The sequence below is a fragment of the Hypanus sabinus genome, chromosome 3 (genome assembly GCF_030144855.1).
Source record: "Hypanus sabinus isolate sHypSab1 chromosome 3, sHypSab1.hap1, whole genome shotgun sequence".
Classification (NCBI taxonomy): Eukaryota; Metazoa; Chordata; class Chondrichthyes; order Myliobatiformes; family Dasyatidae; genus Hypanus; species Hypanus sabinus.
Window position 1 is genome coordinate 53,684,089 of NC_082708.1, and position 15,410 is coordinate 53,699,498.

Below are 15,410 nucleotides of genomic sequence, written 5' to 3' on the forward strand. Positions count from 1 at the left end.
GTTAAAATTATACAAGGCATTGATGAGGCCAAATTTGGAGTATTGTGTACAGTTCTGGTCACTGAATTATAGGAAAGATGTCAATAAAATAGAGAGAGTACAGAGGAGATTTACTAGAACGTTACCTGAGTTTCAGCACCTAAGTTATCGAGAAAGGTTGAATGAGTTAGATCTTTATTCTTTGGAGCGTAGAAGGTTGAGGGGGGACTTGATAGGGATATTTAAAATTATGTGGGGGATAGATAGAGTTGACATGGATAGGCTTTTTTCCATTGAGAGTAGGGGAGATTCAAACAGGAGGACATGAGTTGAGAGTTAGGGGGCAAAAGTTTAGGGGTAACATGAGGGGGAATTTCTTTACTCAGAGAGTGGTAGCTGTGTGGAATGAGCTTCCAGTAGAAGTGGTTGAGGCAGGTTCGATATTGTCATTTAAAGTAAAATTGGATAGGTATATGGACAGGTAAGGAATGGAGGGTTATGGGCTGAGTGCAGGTTGGTGGGACTAGGTGAGACTAGGTGAGAGTAAGTATTCGGCACAGACTAGAAGGGCTGAGATGGCCTGTTTCTGTGCTGTAATTGTTATATGGTCTCTCTACACTTATATCTAGCTTTACACCAATTGCTTCATCCTCTAACCTGTCACTCTAGGTCCCATCCCACTGCCAAACTGTTTCAAACCCTCCCTAAGAACTCTAGTAAATCTACCCATAAGGATATTGCCCCCCCCCAGTTCAAATTCTGGTGCAATCTGTTCCTTTTTCACAGGTCACGCCTTCCCCAGAAGAGATCTCAATGATCCACAAATTTGAAACCCAGTTGCTGCACTAATTATTCAGCCACACATTCAACTACCATCCTTTTTTTAACCTCAGTGGTGCATGGCACAGACAACAATCCAAAGATTACTACCTTTCAAGCAAGGAGGTAAAATACCATCTGAAAGCATCTTTCACATCTACAATTACTTGTCTGTTCCCCTAACTTGAATCCCTCATCACCAGAGGTCTTTTCTTCTGACACCTTCCTTTCTAAACTACACAGACACACCCTGCGCTCAGAAGCATTCCTAGAACCATAGAACATTACAGCACAGAAACAGGACTTTTGGTCCTTCTTGGCTGTGCCGAACCATATTTCTGCCTAGTCCCATTGACCTGCACCTAGACCATATCCCTCCATACACCTCTCATCCATGTACCTGTCCAAGTTTTTCTTAAATGTTAAAAGTGAGCCCACATTTACACTTCATCTGGCAGCTCATTCCACACCCCCACCACTCTGTGTGAAGAAGCCCCCCCTAAAGTTCCTTTAAACTTTTCCCCCTTCCTCTGGTACCCATGTCCTCTGGGGTTTTTTTTCTCCCCTAGCCTCAGAGTGAATGCAAGCAGGCTTTTCACACTATCTATACCCATCATAATTTTATATACCTCTATCTAATCTCCCCTCATTCTTACACACTCCAAGGAATAAAGTCCTAACCTATTCAACCTTTCTCTGTAACTCAGTTTAAGTCCCGGCAACATCCTTGTAAACCTTCTCTGCACTCTTTCAACCTTATTAATATCCTTCTTGTAATTCTTGTGACCAAAACTGCACACAATACTCCAAATTCAGCCTCACCAATGCCTTATACAACCTAACCATAACATTCCAACTCTTCTACTAGATATTTAATTTATAAAGGCCAATGTGCCAAAAACTCTCTTTACTACCCTATCTACCTGTGATGCCATTTTTGGGGAATTTTGTATCTGTATTCCTAGATCACCCTGTTGTACTGTACTTCTCAGTGCCCTACCATTTTACCACATTATCATCCAGATCATTGATATAGATGACAAATAACAATGGACCCAGCACTGATCCCTGTGGCACACCACTAGTCACAGGCCTCCACTCAGAGAAGCAATCCTACACTACCACTCTCTGACTTCTCCCATTGAGCCAATGTCTAATCCAATTTACTACCTCACCATGTATACCTAGTGACTGAATCTTCCTAACTAATCTCCCATGCGGGACCTTGCTCAAAGGCCTTACTGAAGTCCATCTAGACAATATCCACTGCCTTCCCTTCATCCACTTTCCTTGTAACCTCCTCAAAAAGCTCTAACAGATTTGTTAAACATGACCTACCACGCACAAAGCCATGTTGACTCTCCCTAATAAGTCCCTGTCTATCTAGATACTTGTAGATCCTATCTGTTAGTACACCTTCCAATAATTTACCTACTACCGATGTCAAATTTACTGGCCTATAATTTCCTGGATTACTTTTAGAGGCTTTTTTAAACAACAGAACAACATGAGCTATCCTCCAACCCTCCAGCACCTCACCCGTAGATACCGACATTTTAAATATATCTGCCAGGGCTCCTGCAATTTCGATATTAGTCTCCTTCAAGGTCCGAGGGAATACCCTGTCAGGTCCTGGGGATTTATCTACTCTGATTTGCCCAAGATAGCAAGCACCTCCTCCTCTTCAATCTGTATCGGTTCCATGACCTCACTACTTGTTTGCCTTATTTCTATTGACTCCATGCCAGTTTCCTTAGTAAATACAGATGCAAAAAAACCATTTAAGATCTCCATTTCTTTTGGTTCCATACATAACCCACCACTCTGATCTTCAAGAGGACCAATTTTATCCCTTACTATCCTTTTGCTCTTAAAAGGATACCTGTAGAAGCTCTTTGGATTATCCTTCACCTTAACTGCCAAAGCTACCTCATGTCTTCTTTTAGCCCTCCTGATTTCTTTAAGTATTTTTTGCACTTTTTATACTCAAGTACTTTATTTGCTCCCTTTTTCCTATACATGTCATACATCTTTCTCTTCTTTATCAGATTTCCAATATCCCTAGAGAACCAAGGTTCCTTATTCTTAATCACCTTGCCTTTAATCCTGACAGGAACATTCAAATTCTGCACTCTGAAAATTTCTCCTTTGAAGGCCTCCCACCTACCAATCACATCCTTGCCAGAGAACCTGTCCCAACCCACGCTTTTTAGATCCTTCCCCATTTCTTCCAATTCGGCCCTTTTCCAGTTTAGAACCTCAACCTGAGGACCAGATCTATCTTTATCCATGATCAAGTTGAAACTAATGATGTTACAATCACTGGAACCAAAGTGTTCCCCACTTCCATCACCTGCCCTAACTCGTTTCCTAATAGAAGATCTAATACTGCATCCTTTGTAGTGGATACCTCTATATATTGATATAGAAAACTTTCTTGAACACATTTTACAAACTCTAACCCGTCTAGAACTTTAAGTTTGGGAGTCCCAATCAACATGTGATAAATTAAAATCCCCTACTATCTCAACTTTGTTTCCTGCAGTTGTCTGCTATCTCTCTGCAGATTTGCTGCTCCAATTCTCACTGGCTATTGGGTGGTCTATAATACAACCCCATTAATGTGGTCATACATATCCTGTTTCTCAGCTCCACCCATATGGCCTCGGTAGACAAGCCCTCTAATCTGTCCTGCCTGAGCACTGCTGTAACATTTTCCCTGACTAGCAATGCCACCCACCCCCCACTACCCTTCATCCCTCTGCCTCTATCACATCTGAAACATCGGAACCCTGGAACATTAAGCTGCCAGTCCTGCCCCTCCTGTAGCCAAGTTTCACTAATGGCTACAATATCATAATTCCAAGTGTCAATCCACACCCTCAGCTAATCAGCCTTCCCCACAATACTCCTCACATTGAAATAGACACTCCTTAAGATTATTACCACCACACACAACCCTTCTATTTGTGACTTTGCATGAAACTTTAACATTATTTATTTTCACCCCCGCTCCACTATCTGCTCTGGCACTCTGGTTCCCATCCTCCTGCAAATCTAGTTTAAAACCCCCCTCAATAGCACTAACAAACCTCCCTGCAAGGATATTGGTCCCCCTGTGGTTCAGGTCTGAACTGTCCCAGAAGAGGTCCCAATGATCCTGAAATCTGAAACCCTGCCCCGTACACCAGTTCCTCGGCCACGTGTTCATCCTCCCCCACATACCAGTTCTTCAGCCATGTGTTCATCCTCCAGAGCATCCTATTCTTACCCTCACTGGCAAGTGGCACAGGTAACAATCCTGAGATTGCCACCCTCAAGGTCCTGCTTTTTAACAGGTAGCTTTACCAAGCTCTCTATACTCACTGTTCAGGACCTCCTCACTCTTTCTTCCTATGTCATTGGTACCGATGTGTACCATGACATCTGGCTGCTCACCCTCCCATTTCAGAATGCTGTGCACATGATCAGAGACATCCCTGACCCTGGCACCTGGGAGGCAACAAGCCATCCAGGAGTCTCTGTCATGACCACAGAACCTCCTGTCTGTTCCTCTATCGAGTCTCCTATCACTACCACTCTCCTCTTCTTCCCCCCCCCCCTTGTGCACTGCAGAACCAGACTCAGTGCCAGTGATTCAGCTTCCGCAGCTTGTCCCAGGTAAGTCATTCTCCCCCCCCCCCCCCAACAGTATCCAAATCGGTATATTTGTTGTTGAGGGGAATGGCCACAGGATCCCCTGCTCTGCCTGCCCTTTCCCCTTCCCTCGTCTGATGGTAACCCAATTACCTGTGTGCTGCTTCTCTGGTGTAACTACCTCCCTGAAACTAATATCTATAAACTTCTATTTCTCCCGAATGATCCGGAGGTCATCCACCTTCTGCTCAGCTCCCTAATAGGGTTTGTTAGGAGCTGCAGCTGGATGCACGTCTTGCAGGTGGTGTTGTCAGGGACACCAGAGGTCTCTCTGACTTCCCACATCCTGCAAGAGGGGCATTCCAACATTCTGCCTGGCATTCTCTACTCTAAACGAACAAAACTTACCGAAACCTACTCTGCCTATTGAGCCAAAGCCGTCCCACTCTGACTCAGTCTGCTTCGATGATGGCTGTTGTATGTGGCAGTCTTTTTTTTAAACCTTTGGCACGCTATGTCATGCGCCTGCACAATCTAGCCTCTTTGCCCGATCAGTTAAAAAAAGGCTTCTCTCCGAGATGCCTTTGGTCCTTCACTCTCAGTCTCTTGCTTCGATTCCTGAGTTCTGTCCTCCCCTCCGCCTCCCCAACCCCAGCCAACAGTATTCAAAGTGGCATACTTGTTACTGAGGGATATAATAGTACAGGGATACTTTGTGCTATCTATTTCCTTTACTTCTCCTGACAGGCACCCAGCTATTTGCCTCCAGCAACTCATGTGACCACCTCCTGAAGCTCCATTCTATCAGCTTATTTTTCCAAATAAGCTATAGATCATAGAGTTCCAGCTCTTGTTCTCTAACATCATCTATAAAGATCTGCATCCAGATGCACTTCTTGTAGATGTAGCAATCATGGAGACAGGCTCTCCCAGATCACCCACATAGTGCATGAGCAGCATACCACTAACCTGGGATCCATTCTCACTTCTCTACCTAGGCACTAATAAAGAAAGAAACAAACTTGACAGAAATCTCAATCTAACCTTTCTGCCTCTTGTTGAAGCCTCTGGAGCTAAAGCCTCATTTCCCCACTCTAACCCTGTCCCATTCCAACAATGGTCACTCCACTTAACTCACTTCTTTTTATGGTCTTAATACCATAAAATGGTCTTGATACATGATCTCAAGCTGTACAAAACATCCCAAAAGGCCCTGATCACTGGTTTGATCTGGCATTTACTCCTTTTTAAATCTGGACTTTCTAAATACTTCTAAAAATTCAATTTGTTATTGATTACAAAAAATATAACATTGTCAACCTTAAGCTAAAATACATCATTTAATGCAAGTTATTTAAATTACATAATTTCTGTCTCTGATGTGAAATTGACTAAGTACAATTTGCTAATTATCACTTTCCATCATTTCAAGTCCCTTGGGAATATGCTGTTTTAATATTTTTGCATTACCTTTTGTATTTAAATATGTTAAGTAAACATTTAGCACTACACTGCATATAATACAATTTATTTTTGTTGTGGTAAACCTGCAAGCTGGCATCAGGCGAAAGCACTAAGCTACAGTATTATGCAACTCTATCATAAACATAGATTTTCATGCAGTATCAAAATATTAAGAACCTCTTTAAATCTTTAGATCCACTATTGCTAACAGCTGCAGTGTTAAGCTTGATCCTGTCTGTTTCTCGTACATTATAATTTAGGTATTCAAAAGGTAAAATCCTATAAAAATTCTTGATGAACCATATAGTGTGAACATTGTGATACACCCACTAACGGAAGGATTAACAGGGATATCTTTAATTAAAAATGAACCTGTGACAAACCCATAAATCTTGGTTAATAAATGCCTATTATTTTTAATTACAAAGGTCCAATCATTTTTCCATTATCAATAGTTGCTTTTTGAAATTAGGAGGAAAGCACACACATTACCCAATGTGAATAAACACCGAAAAGCTGATGAGTTGGTCGCCATTAAACTATAGACAGATATTCTCAGAACTGGTTTCAAGTTTATATGGTCCAATCTCTATTACTATCAGTATAAAAACGCTGACACCAGCCACTAAAATTTCTTTAAAAAGATAGCTGATAGCTGATATGGTACACCTAAATGCCAATGAAGCTCTTATAATGATAGTAATAAATTATTTTGAAGAAAATTTTAAATCTCACTTAAAATGTTTAAAGTGTACTCTAGGTACATAATCGGGATATCTTGTAGTTATCTGAAAATGAATAAGAGGCTTGGAAATAGTAGCTGAATTTTAATGTCTTTCCCAGTGATGATTGCTTAGGATTCGTGGCTTCAGGTCAGTGTAAAGATACTAGTGAAAAAGAGAAACATTTTAGAAGCATGCATTTCAATTAATTAGAATCAGGTTTAATATCATTGGCATATGTCATGAAATTTGTTGTTTTGCAGCATCAGTACATTGCAGTGCATGATAACAAAAACTATAAAATGTATATAAAAAAAGTTAATTAAATAAGCAGTGCAGAAAAGAGGAAAAATACTGAGGTAGTGTTCTTAAGTTCATTGTCCATTCAGAAATCTGGAGGCGAATGGGAACAAGTTGTTCCTGAAACACTGAGTGTGTGTCTTCAGCTTCTTGTATCTCTTTTATGGTAGCAAATAAGAGAGCACATATTGCATGAAGGGGGTAGCCATTTTGAGGTGTCACCTTTTGAAGGTGTCCTGGATGCTGGGAAGAGTAGTGCCCATGATAGAGCTGGCTGAGGTTGCAACTTCCTGCAGCTGAGAGCAAAATCCAAACTGAGGAATTCATTGGGTTGAGCAGTATCAGTTGTTGGGGAATGAATTGATGACATTTCAGGTTGAGAACCTGCATCCAGTCTGGGATTGGAAAGAGATGATAGCCAATAAAAAGAGGAGAGCAGGAGGGGTGAGACAGGGGCTGATGGGTGATAGGTGGATCAAGGAAGGGTGAAGGATGATGGGCAGACGTAGCCTAATGAGGGAAGGAGGGGACTGTAGTTGGAAGACTCAGACAGGTGGATAATAGATGCAGATAAAGAATAAAAAGGACAGATGGAACTAGGTCTGGGTGGGGGAGCACGCATGAAGGTAGAGAGAGCTGTTGAAGAATTATAAGTAAGAAGTTCTAAGTGCTGGAAAGTGATGACTAAGGAAGGTGATAATGGGAAGCATTAAGGGAATGATGGAAGGGCAGCTTGAATTAATAAGAGGGAATCTGTTGAGTGAAGTATATGTATTGTAAGTGGATGAATTCAGAGCGGAGGGGATGAAAATTGGTAATGAGGGATTTAGGGAAAGGGAAAAGAAATGGGAAGACCATAGGTGGATTGGATGGAGAGACTGGGTGTACAACCGGTATTGAGGGGTAAGGAAACAAGAAATAAGTGTTACTTGAAAACTACCCAGACAGAATATGAGATGTTCTTCTAGTTCGTATCAGGTCTTACCTTGGCAGCGGAGATCACTAGGGATGGAAAGTGGATCCAATTGGAGCTCAGAGACCCATGCATTGTGTAACCCATGTAAGTATGAGTAACAATTAAATATGCCATCAAGGCACTCTGCATGTGGGGACTGAATTTTTTTTAAATATGCAAATCCCTTGTGTTGAATTTTATTCTGATTTTCTTTGAAACTGGATTGCATGAACAACAAAAGCATGATACTACATCCTTTATGGTGGTATTTGTTGAGAAAAAGGTATTTGAAAAATATGCAAATAAGGAATCTGTTCATCTTCATCCCAAACTGATGGGGAGGACAGAACTAGGGTCCCATTAAAGAGCTCAGCTTCACTCAATTTTCTACAGGGTGCAAGTCCTGATGATAAGCAGAGCCACAATTGTCTAAATAAGTGGCTATGAATATTAATAATGTTTTGATGAGTAGTCTCAGTTCTTTAGAGGTAAAATCTAAAATACATGGAAGAAACTTCTTTTTCCAATTTATTTGGTTCATTTTAATTGCTTAAACACAGTCTATTGAAGTATGATGAACTATTACATCTCTAATATACAGAAAGCTTACGAGTGATTATAACAGTACAAGTAGCATTACTGAGTTTCTTAGTCGACATGGTTTGACATCCACTGATTTGAATGGCTGTGCCCAGACTGCTAGCTATGCAGCGCCCTTGATTATACCCAGGTTAAACAAAATAGACTGAAGATTTTTGATCAGAAATGTGTGCTCTGGATTCATTGTCCTGTGCAACTCTTGAACGACGATGTGGATTGAAAACAATTCAAATAATTTCTTATTATTCCTGTCAAAAAAAAACATTTGTTAGTTTTTCTGTTTACTCATATTACACTTTATTGCTTAAGGTTTAGATAACTTGAACTGAATTTGAAGACAAGGTATTTAATTATCTCATGAATAGTCAAGGATGTTGAATTAAATATCCAACTAACTGCAACAAATAATCTCAGGTATTGTTAACATCAACATTTTTCACCTATTTTAATCTCTCTGAAGCAGGGTTCCTGCCTAATACATAGAGTTACTCCTCTGCTCCCATATTCATGGCATTAAATTCCTGGGTTATCTTCTCCCACTGCCCACTATCTGAAAATCTTGACACTGTCTCTCACATCATTCAGCATTTCAAATGCCTAACAGCATCTATTCCAGCCAAAAGGTATCTCTCTGTTGAAGTGTGTTCGAGTTGCAAGTACAGCCAAATAGCTTTAAGAAGAGCTCACCAACCAATGAATCAATTTCCTGCTATTGCATCCAGCCAGTCAGCACAGACTGGACACTGCAATGGTAGAAGTGAGCAACTAGGATTTCAATATGCACAGATTAATTTTGCATGAATACTCTCTTTCAAGGCTAGAAAAATAGTGCACAATACTTCTAAGTACTTTAGTGTGGTGTATGTAGGGATGAAGTGAGGGAGGTCCTATACAAGATAAAGTCTACCTTTTGGGATCTAGTGTAAACATGCCAGGTAAACGATGGCAAATTATGAACAAAATCCATCTGAAATAATTTGTTAAAAATTATGTTAAAAATTTGTATCTACACTTGGTACAATGTCAACAATTCAGTCACTTCAGCTTGATATAAATTTTCATACTTTATTTTAGAAAGTTTCTGCAGAATTATGCTGAGTTTCTCTAGCATTTGTATCTCCAGTTTCGAGCTTTTCAGTAGCATGGAACAAGCACGAAACCAAGATTCACTGCTGCACGCCTCGAGGAAATCCTGCAAATACCCTGCACGAAAATAAGAAGACGCTATGATACCTAGTATTATAGCATACTTAATTCATTCTATACTTTTAGAATGTAATGATTTTGAACCTTTCAAGATGTGCATTTTTCTGTTGTATAACTGCAAAGCATGTCATTCTTTGCATCTTTTATAACATTAAAGCTAACCATTTAACACACTGCATAAACTTAATCTATTTAATGATACAGTATATAATTGAGTTAATATGAATTTGATGCAAAGAGCAATAGTAGTACATAAAATGTGCTAATATTGAACTTTGGTGGCAATGTCAATAATATCACAGCAACTCAGTTGATGTCAGACCAAAGATCAGAATGAAGAAGACATATGAACCAAGTAACTTTACTGTGAAATGATTGTTGGTGCCAGGAGGAGTGGCTTGAGTATCTCAGAAACTGCTGATGTCCCGAAATCTAGAGTTAAACAGAATGGTGCAAAAAAACCCAAAAAATATCTAGTGAGTGGCAGTTCTGTGGGTAAAAGCTCCTTGTTAACGAAAGAGGTCAGAGGAGATTGATTCAAACTGAAAGGAAAGCCAGTGACTCAGATAACCACACACTACAACAGTGATATGCAGAAGAGCATCTCTGAATGCATTTAAATTGATGGGCTAGCATAAGATCACAAAGATACACTCATAGTACAGGGAGTACCTAATAAAGTGGTCACTGCATGTATAACCCAGAATATTCAAAGAAACAAGTGAGGAGATTGCTAGGGCTTTAACAAAGATCTCACTAACTCTCGGAGAACTGAAGAGCAGCAAATGTTGTGCAAGAAGGTAAATGGGGGTAAGTTGGGTAATCACAACTGGATGTACTGGTAGGGAAGCTACTGGAGATGATGCAGAGGGATAAGAGTTATGCAGATTTGGAAAGGTTTGGCCTACTTAGGGACAGGAAACATGGCTTTGTGTGGGAATGTTCATTCTGTACAATGACTGAGTTTATGGAGGAAATGACAAAGGTACTTGAGGACAAGGCAGTGGATGTCATCTACAATGACTTCAGTAAGGCATTTGATAATGTCCTTCGTGAATACTTGATTTAGAAAAAGATGCTGGGATCCTGGGTGAATTGCAAGGTTGGATTTGGAATCAGCTTGCCATAGAAGATATAGAATAGGGATGGGAGACTGTTATTCTGACTAGAGATCCATGACCAGAGGTGCTTTGTCAGGATCAACCTTTGTTGATCGTTTGTAATGTATATCAATGACTTGGCAGAACTGTATATGGGCGGATTAACAAATTTGCAGGTAACACCAAGATTGATGGAGTTGTGGACAGTATAAAGGACTATCAAAGAATACAGCTGGATATAAACTAGTCACAGTTATCAGCAGAGAAGTAGCAGATGGAATTTAACTGAGATAAGTATGAGGTTTTGGACTTTGGCAGGTCAAATGAAAGGAGAAAGTATACAGTTAATTCTAGATTCCTCAAATAGCATTGAAGTACAGAAGAATCTTAGAGCCCAAGTCAATGAATATGGATACACAAGTGAATGTAACTGATTAAAGTGGCAAATGGCATGTTAACCTTCATTGATAGGGGTTTTTGACTATAAGACTAAGGAAGACATGCTGTAGCTATACAAAATTTCAGTCAGAATACAACTGGAGTTTTGTGTGCAGCTCTGTTTACCCAGTTATAGGAGGGATACTGAGACTGTGGAAAGAGTGCAGTAAAGTTTACCAGGATGTTGAGAAGATTAGAGCACATGAATAAAAAAGGAAAGGTTTGACAAACATGGATTATTCTCCCAAGACCTTCAAAAACTTTAAAATTATAGGAAGCAGAGTAAGAAGCAGAGATAAGATTGACAGGCAAAATACTTTCACCATGATGATCATGGTTGGTTCTGGAGGTTTTCAATATATAGTCGATTGGGAAAATCAGGTTGGTGCTAAATCCCAAGAGATGGAATTTGTAGAATGCCTTCAAGATGGCTTTTCTAGAGCAGCTTGAGGTCAAGCCCACTAGAGAAAAGTCAGTTCTGGATTGGGTGTTATGTAATGAACCAGATTTGATTTAGGGACCTTTATGTAAAAGGAGCCCTTATGAGGCAGTGATCATATGATAGATTTCACCCTGCAAATTGAGGAGTAGCTAAAATTGGATATATTGGTATTACAATTGAGTAAAGGTAACTACAGAGACACGAGAGAGGAATTTTCCCAAGTTAATTAGAAGGATACCGGTAAGTATGACAGTAGAGCAGCAATGGGTGGAGTTTCTAAGAGTTATTCAGAAGACATAGAATCAATTCATCCCAAAGCAGCAGCAGCAGCATTCTAAAGGAAAGATAAAGCAGTGGCTGACAAGGAGAGTCAAAGAGCATAAAAGCAAGAGAGGACAAAAGTGTGGTTAAAAACTAGTGTGAAGCAAGAGGATTGGGAAGCTTTTAAAACCCAACAAGTTAGCCAATAATAAGAGAATACCAAACAATTTTTCAGATATATAAAGAGTAAGGCAAAAGTGGACATTGGACGACTGGAGAAATAGTAATGAGGGAACAAAGGAATGGCAGACAAACTGAATAAGTATTTTGTGTCAGTCATCCACCTTGGAAGATATCAGCAACATGTCAGAAGTTCAAGAGTATCAGGGGCAGAAGTGAGTGCAATTGCAATTACTAAGGAGAAGATGCTTGGGAAGCTGAAAGGTCTGGAAGAGGGTAAGTCAACTGGACTAGGACTAGAGCCTAGGATTCTGAAAGAGGTAGCTGAGGAGATTATGGAGCTACTTTTTTGTTGAATGTTATCTAAAACCCAAAAATCCAGGTTTTTGTTTTTAATAATACACAAATATGGAAATATGCTATCATTTGGTATTAAACAGAAACAATAGTTTTAAACAACTTTTTAGAATATCTGGAATTCATAAGTTTCTTATGGTAAATACTAATATCTAATCTTAACATGAAAATGAATACTTCAAAATATTCTTTCAAAATATGGTATTGATAAACTAAATTTACTGTATATTTGAATATAATTAAAAGAAAATAATTTATCAGTTCTAGCTGATTAGTCATATACCTTTGATAGAGTACCACGTAATTGTTTTTACTACTTATTTAAGCCACTGGGGTTAACGAGACAGCAGAGGCTTGGATATGCATATTGGAAGTTAAAAACGTGCTAAAAATCTAAAAATAAAACCAGGAAATCCTGGAAACAGTCATCATGTCAGACAGAATCTGTGAAAAGAGAAATGGTTAACACTTCCAAGATAAAAATCCTTTTCAGGATGGTTTGAACATATCTGTAATCTGAATGAAGAAGAATGGAATATAATGTTGAATCCATGCAAGTTGAATTCATAGACATTTGCTAAGAAAACACATGGTTATAATTGCAAGTTTTGGTAAACATCTTATCAAAGATCAGAAGGGAAAATAGACCACTTAAAGAAGAGATGTGTATGCAAAACACATCAAAAAGAGAAGTTGATCTTCTTCATGACTGACGTTTCTAGAAGTGGAGGTGAATTGAACAGACATTAAAAATCATACTGGAAATCTGAAATAAAAATAAATCTTGGAAACACTCAGCACATCAGGCACCATCTTTGGAAGGAGAAAAAGAAGAAGATATTACATCAAAGCATTGACACATAACAGTTGACAAATAGCAGTTGTCAACGTCAGGCCCATAGTAACAACATTTAAGTAAAACACAAAAGATGCTGGAGGAACTCAGCAGGTCAGGCAGCATCTATGGAAGTTAATAACATAGCACATAGAAATCTACTGCACATTACAGGCCCTTCAGCCCACAATGTTGTGCCAACCATGTAACCTACCCTAGAAACGGTCTAGAATTACCCTACCGCATAAGCCCAATATTTTCCTAGGCTCCATGTTCCTACTGTATGCACCTCTGCCACCATCACCAGCAGCACATTCCATGCACCCACCACTTTGTGTGAAAAACTTACCCCTGACATCTCCTCTGTACCTACTTCCAAGCACCTTAAAACTATACCCCTCATGCTAGTCATTTAGCCCTGGGGAAAAGACTCTAGCTATCAACACGATCAATGCTTCTCATCATCTTATATACTTCTATCAGGTCACCTCTGATCCTCCATCGCTCCAAGGAGAAATGGCCAAGTTCATTCAACCTATTCTCAGAACGCTCTTCAATCCAGGCAACATTCTTGTAAATCTCCTCTCCACTCTTTAAGTATTCACATTTTGGGATACTCAATCATTTGATATTTCAGGCCAAGACCCTGCTTCAGCACTGGCAAAGAAGGAAGAAGACGACAGAATAAAAAGATGGAGGGAGGGGAAAGAGGATAGCTAGGTGATGGGTGAAGCCCTGTGGATAGGGAAGGTAAAGGGCTGGAGAGAAAGGAATATGATATGAGAAGAGAGTGCACCATAGAAAGAGAAGGAGGAGGGAATCCAGGGGGAGGTAATAGGCAGGTGAGAAGAGGTAAGGGTCCAGAGTGGGGAATAAAAGAGGGGAGGGGGAGGGAATTATTTTTTAAACTAGGAGAAATTGATATTCATGCAATCAGGTTGGAGGCTACCAAGATGGAATATAAGATGTTGTTCCTCTACCCAATGAGTGGAGTCATCAAATCACAAGAGGCCATGGACTATCATGTCAGAACAGGAATGGGAATCTCAAGTAATGGCTGGTCTCATTAATGAAGAGGAAGTTGCTTCAGGAGCACCAATGCAATACATGACCTCAGCAGTTTCACAGATGAATGTTGCCTCACATGGAAGGACCGTTTGGGGTCCTGAATGGAGGTGAGAGAGAAGGTGAACGAGGAGGTAGCACTTTGGTTGCTTGCAGAGATAAGTGCTTGGAGAAAAATTAGTGGGAAGGAATGAATGGACAAGAAACCAAAGAGAAAGGTGGAGGTAAGGATATGTTTGGTCATAGACTCCCTTTGGAGATGATAGAAGTTATGAAAGATGATGTGTTTAATGTGGAGGCTCATGGAGTGGGAGGCAAGGACAAGAGGAACAAGGCAACAAGAGGATGTTCAGGAAATGGAAGAGATGCAGGTAAGGGCAGCATCAATGGTGGAGAAAGTCAAACCCCATTCTTTGAAGGAGGACATCGCTGATGTCCTGGAAAAGAAAGTCACATCCTGGGATCAGGTGCAGCAGAAACAAAGGAACTAAGAAAAGGGAATAGCATTTTTACGGGAGACAGAGTGGGAAAAGGTATACTCAAGATAATACTCAAGGGAGTCAGTAGGTTCGTAAAAGTTGTCAGTTGACATTTGGTCTCCAAAGGAGACACCAAGATCGAGAAAGGGGAGGAAGGTATCAGAGGTGGAAGTTAGAAAAAACTTGATGAAATTGACGAGCTCAGCATGGGTGCAAGAAGCAGCACCAATATAGTTGTCAATGTAGCAGAGGAAGAGTTGGGGAACATTACCAGGGAAGACTTGGAACATAGACTGTTCTACATAACCAACGAAAAGGCAGGCCTTGCTGGGGGCCATGGCTATATCTCAAGTCTGGAGAAAGTGTGCGGAGCAGAAGAGAAAACATTGTTGATGGTGAGGACAAATTCTGCCAAATGGAGAAGGGTAGGGAGAGAGGAACTGGTTGGTTCTTTTATTGAGAAAGAAGCACAGAGCTTTAAGGCCTGCTTGATGGGAGATAGAAGTGTATGGGGAATAGAAATCCATGGTGAAAATCAGGCTATCAGGTCAGGAATTGAAAGCTACTGAGAA

At 40.1% G+C, this 15,410-nt stretch overlaps 1 protein-coding gene across 1 annotated transcript in view; it reads right to left on the reverse strand.

The window, feature by feature from the left end:
- Window positions 1-6: 6 nt before the first annotated feature.
- Window positions 7-15,410, reverse strand: part of LOC132391322 (coiled-coil domain-containing protein 138-like) — a 73,904-nt gene continuing 58,500 nt past the window's right edge. Inside the window, exons 14-15 of the mRNA XM_059964355.1 lie at window positions 9,540-9,678; window positions 7-8,723 (exon numbers count right to left, since the gene is read on the reverse strand). Of these exons, the coding sequence (XP_059820338.1) occupies window positions 8,579-8,723; window positions 9,540-9,678 (284 nt within the window). The 3' untranslated portion in view covers window positions 7-8,578. The remainder of the gene's footprint in view (window positions 8,724-9,539; window positions 9,679-15,410) is intronic.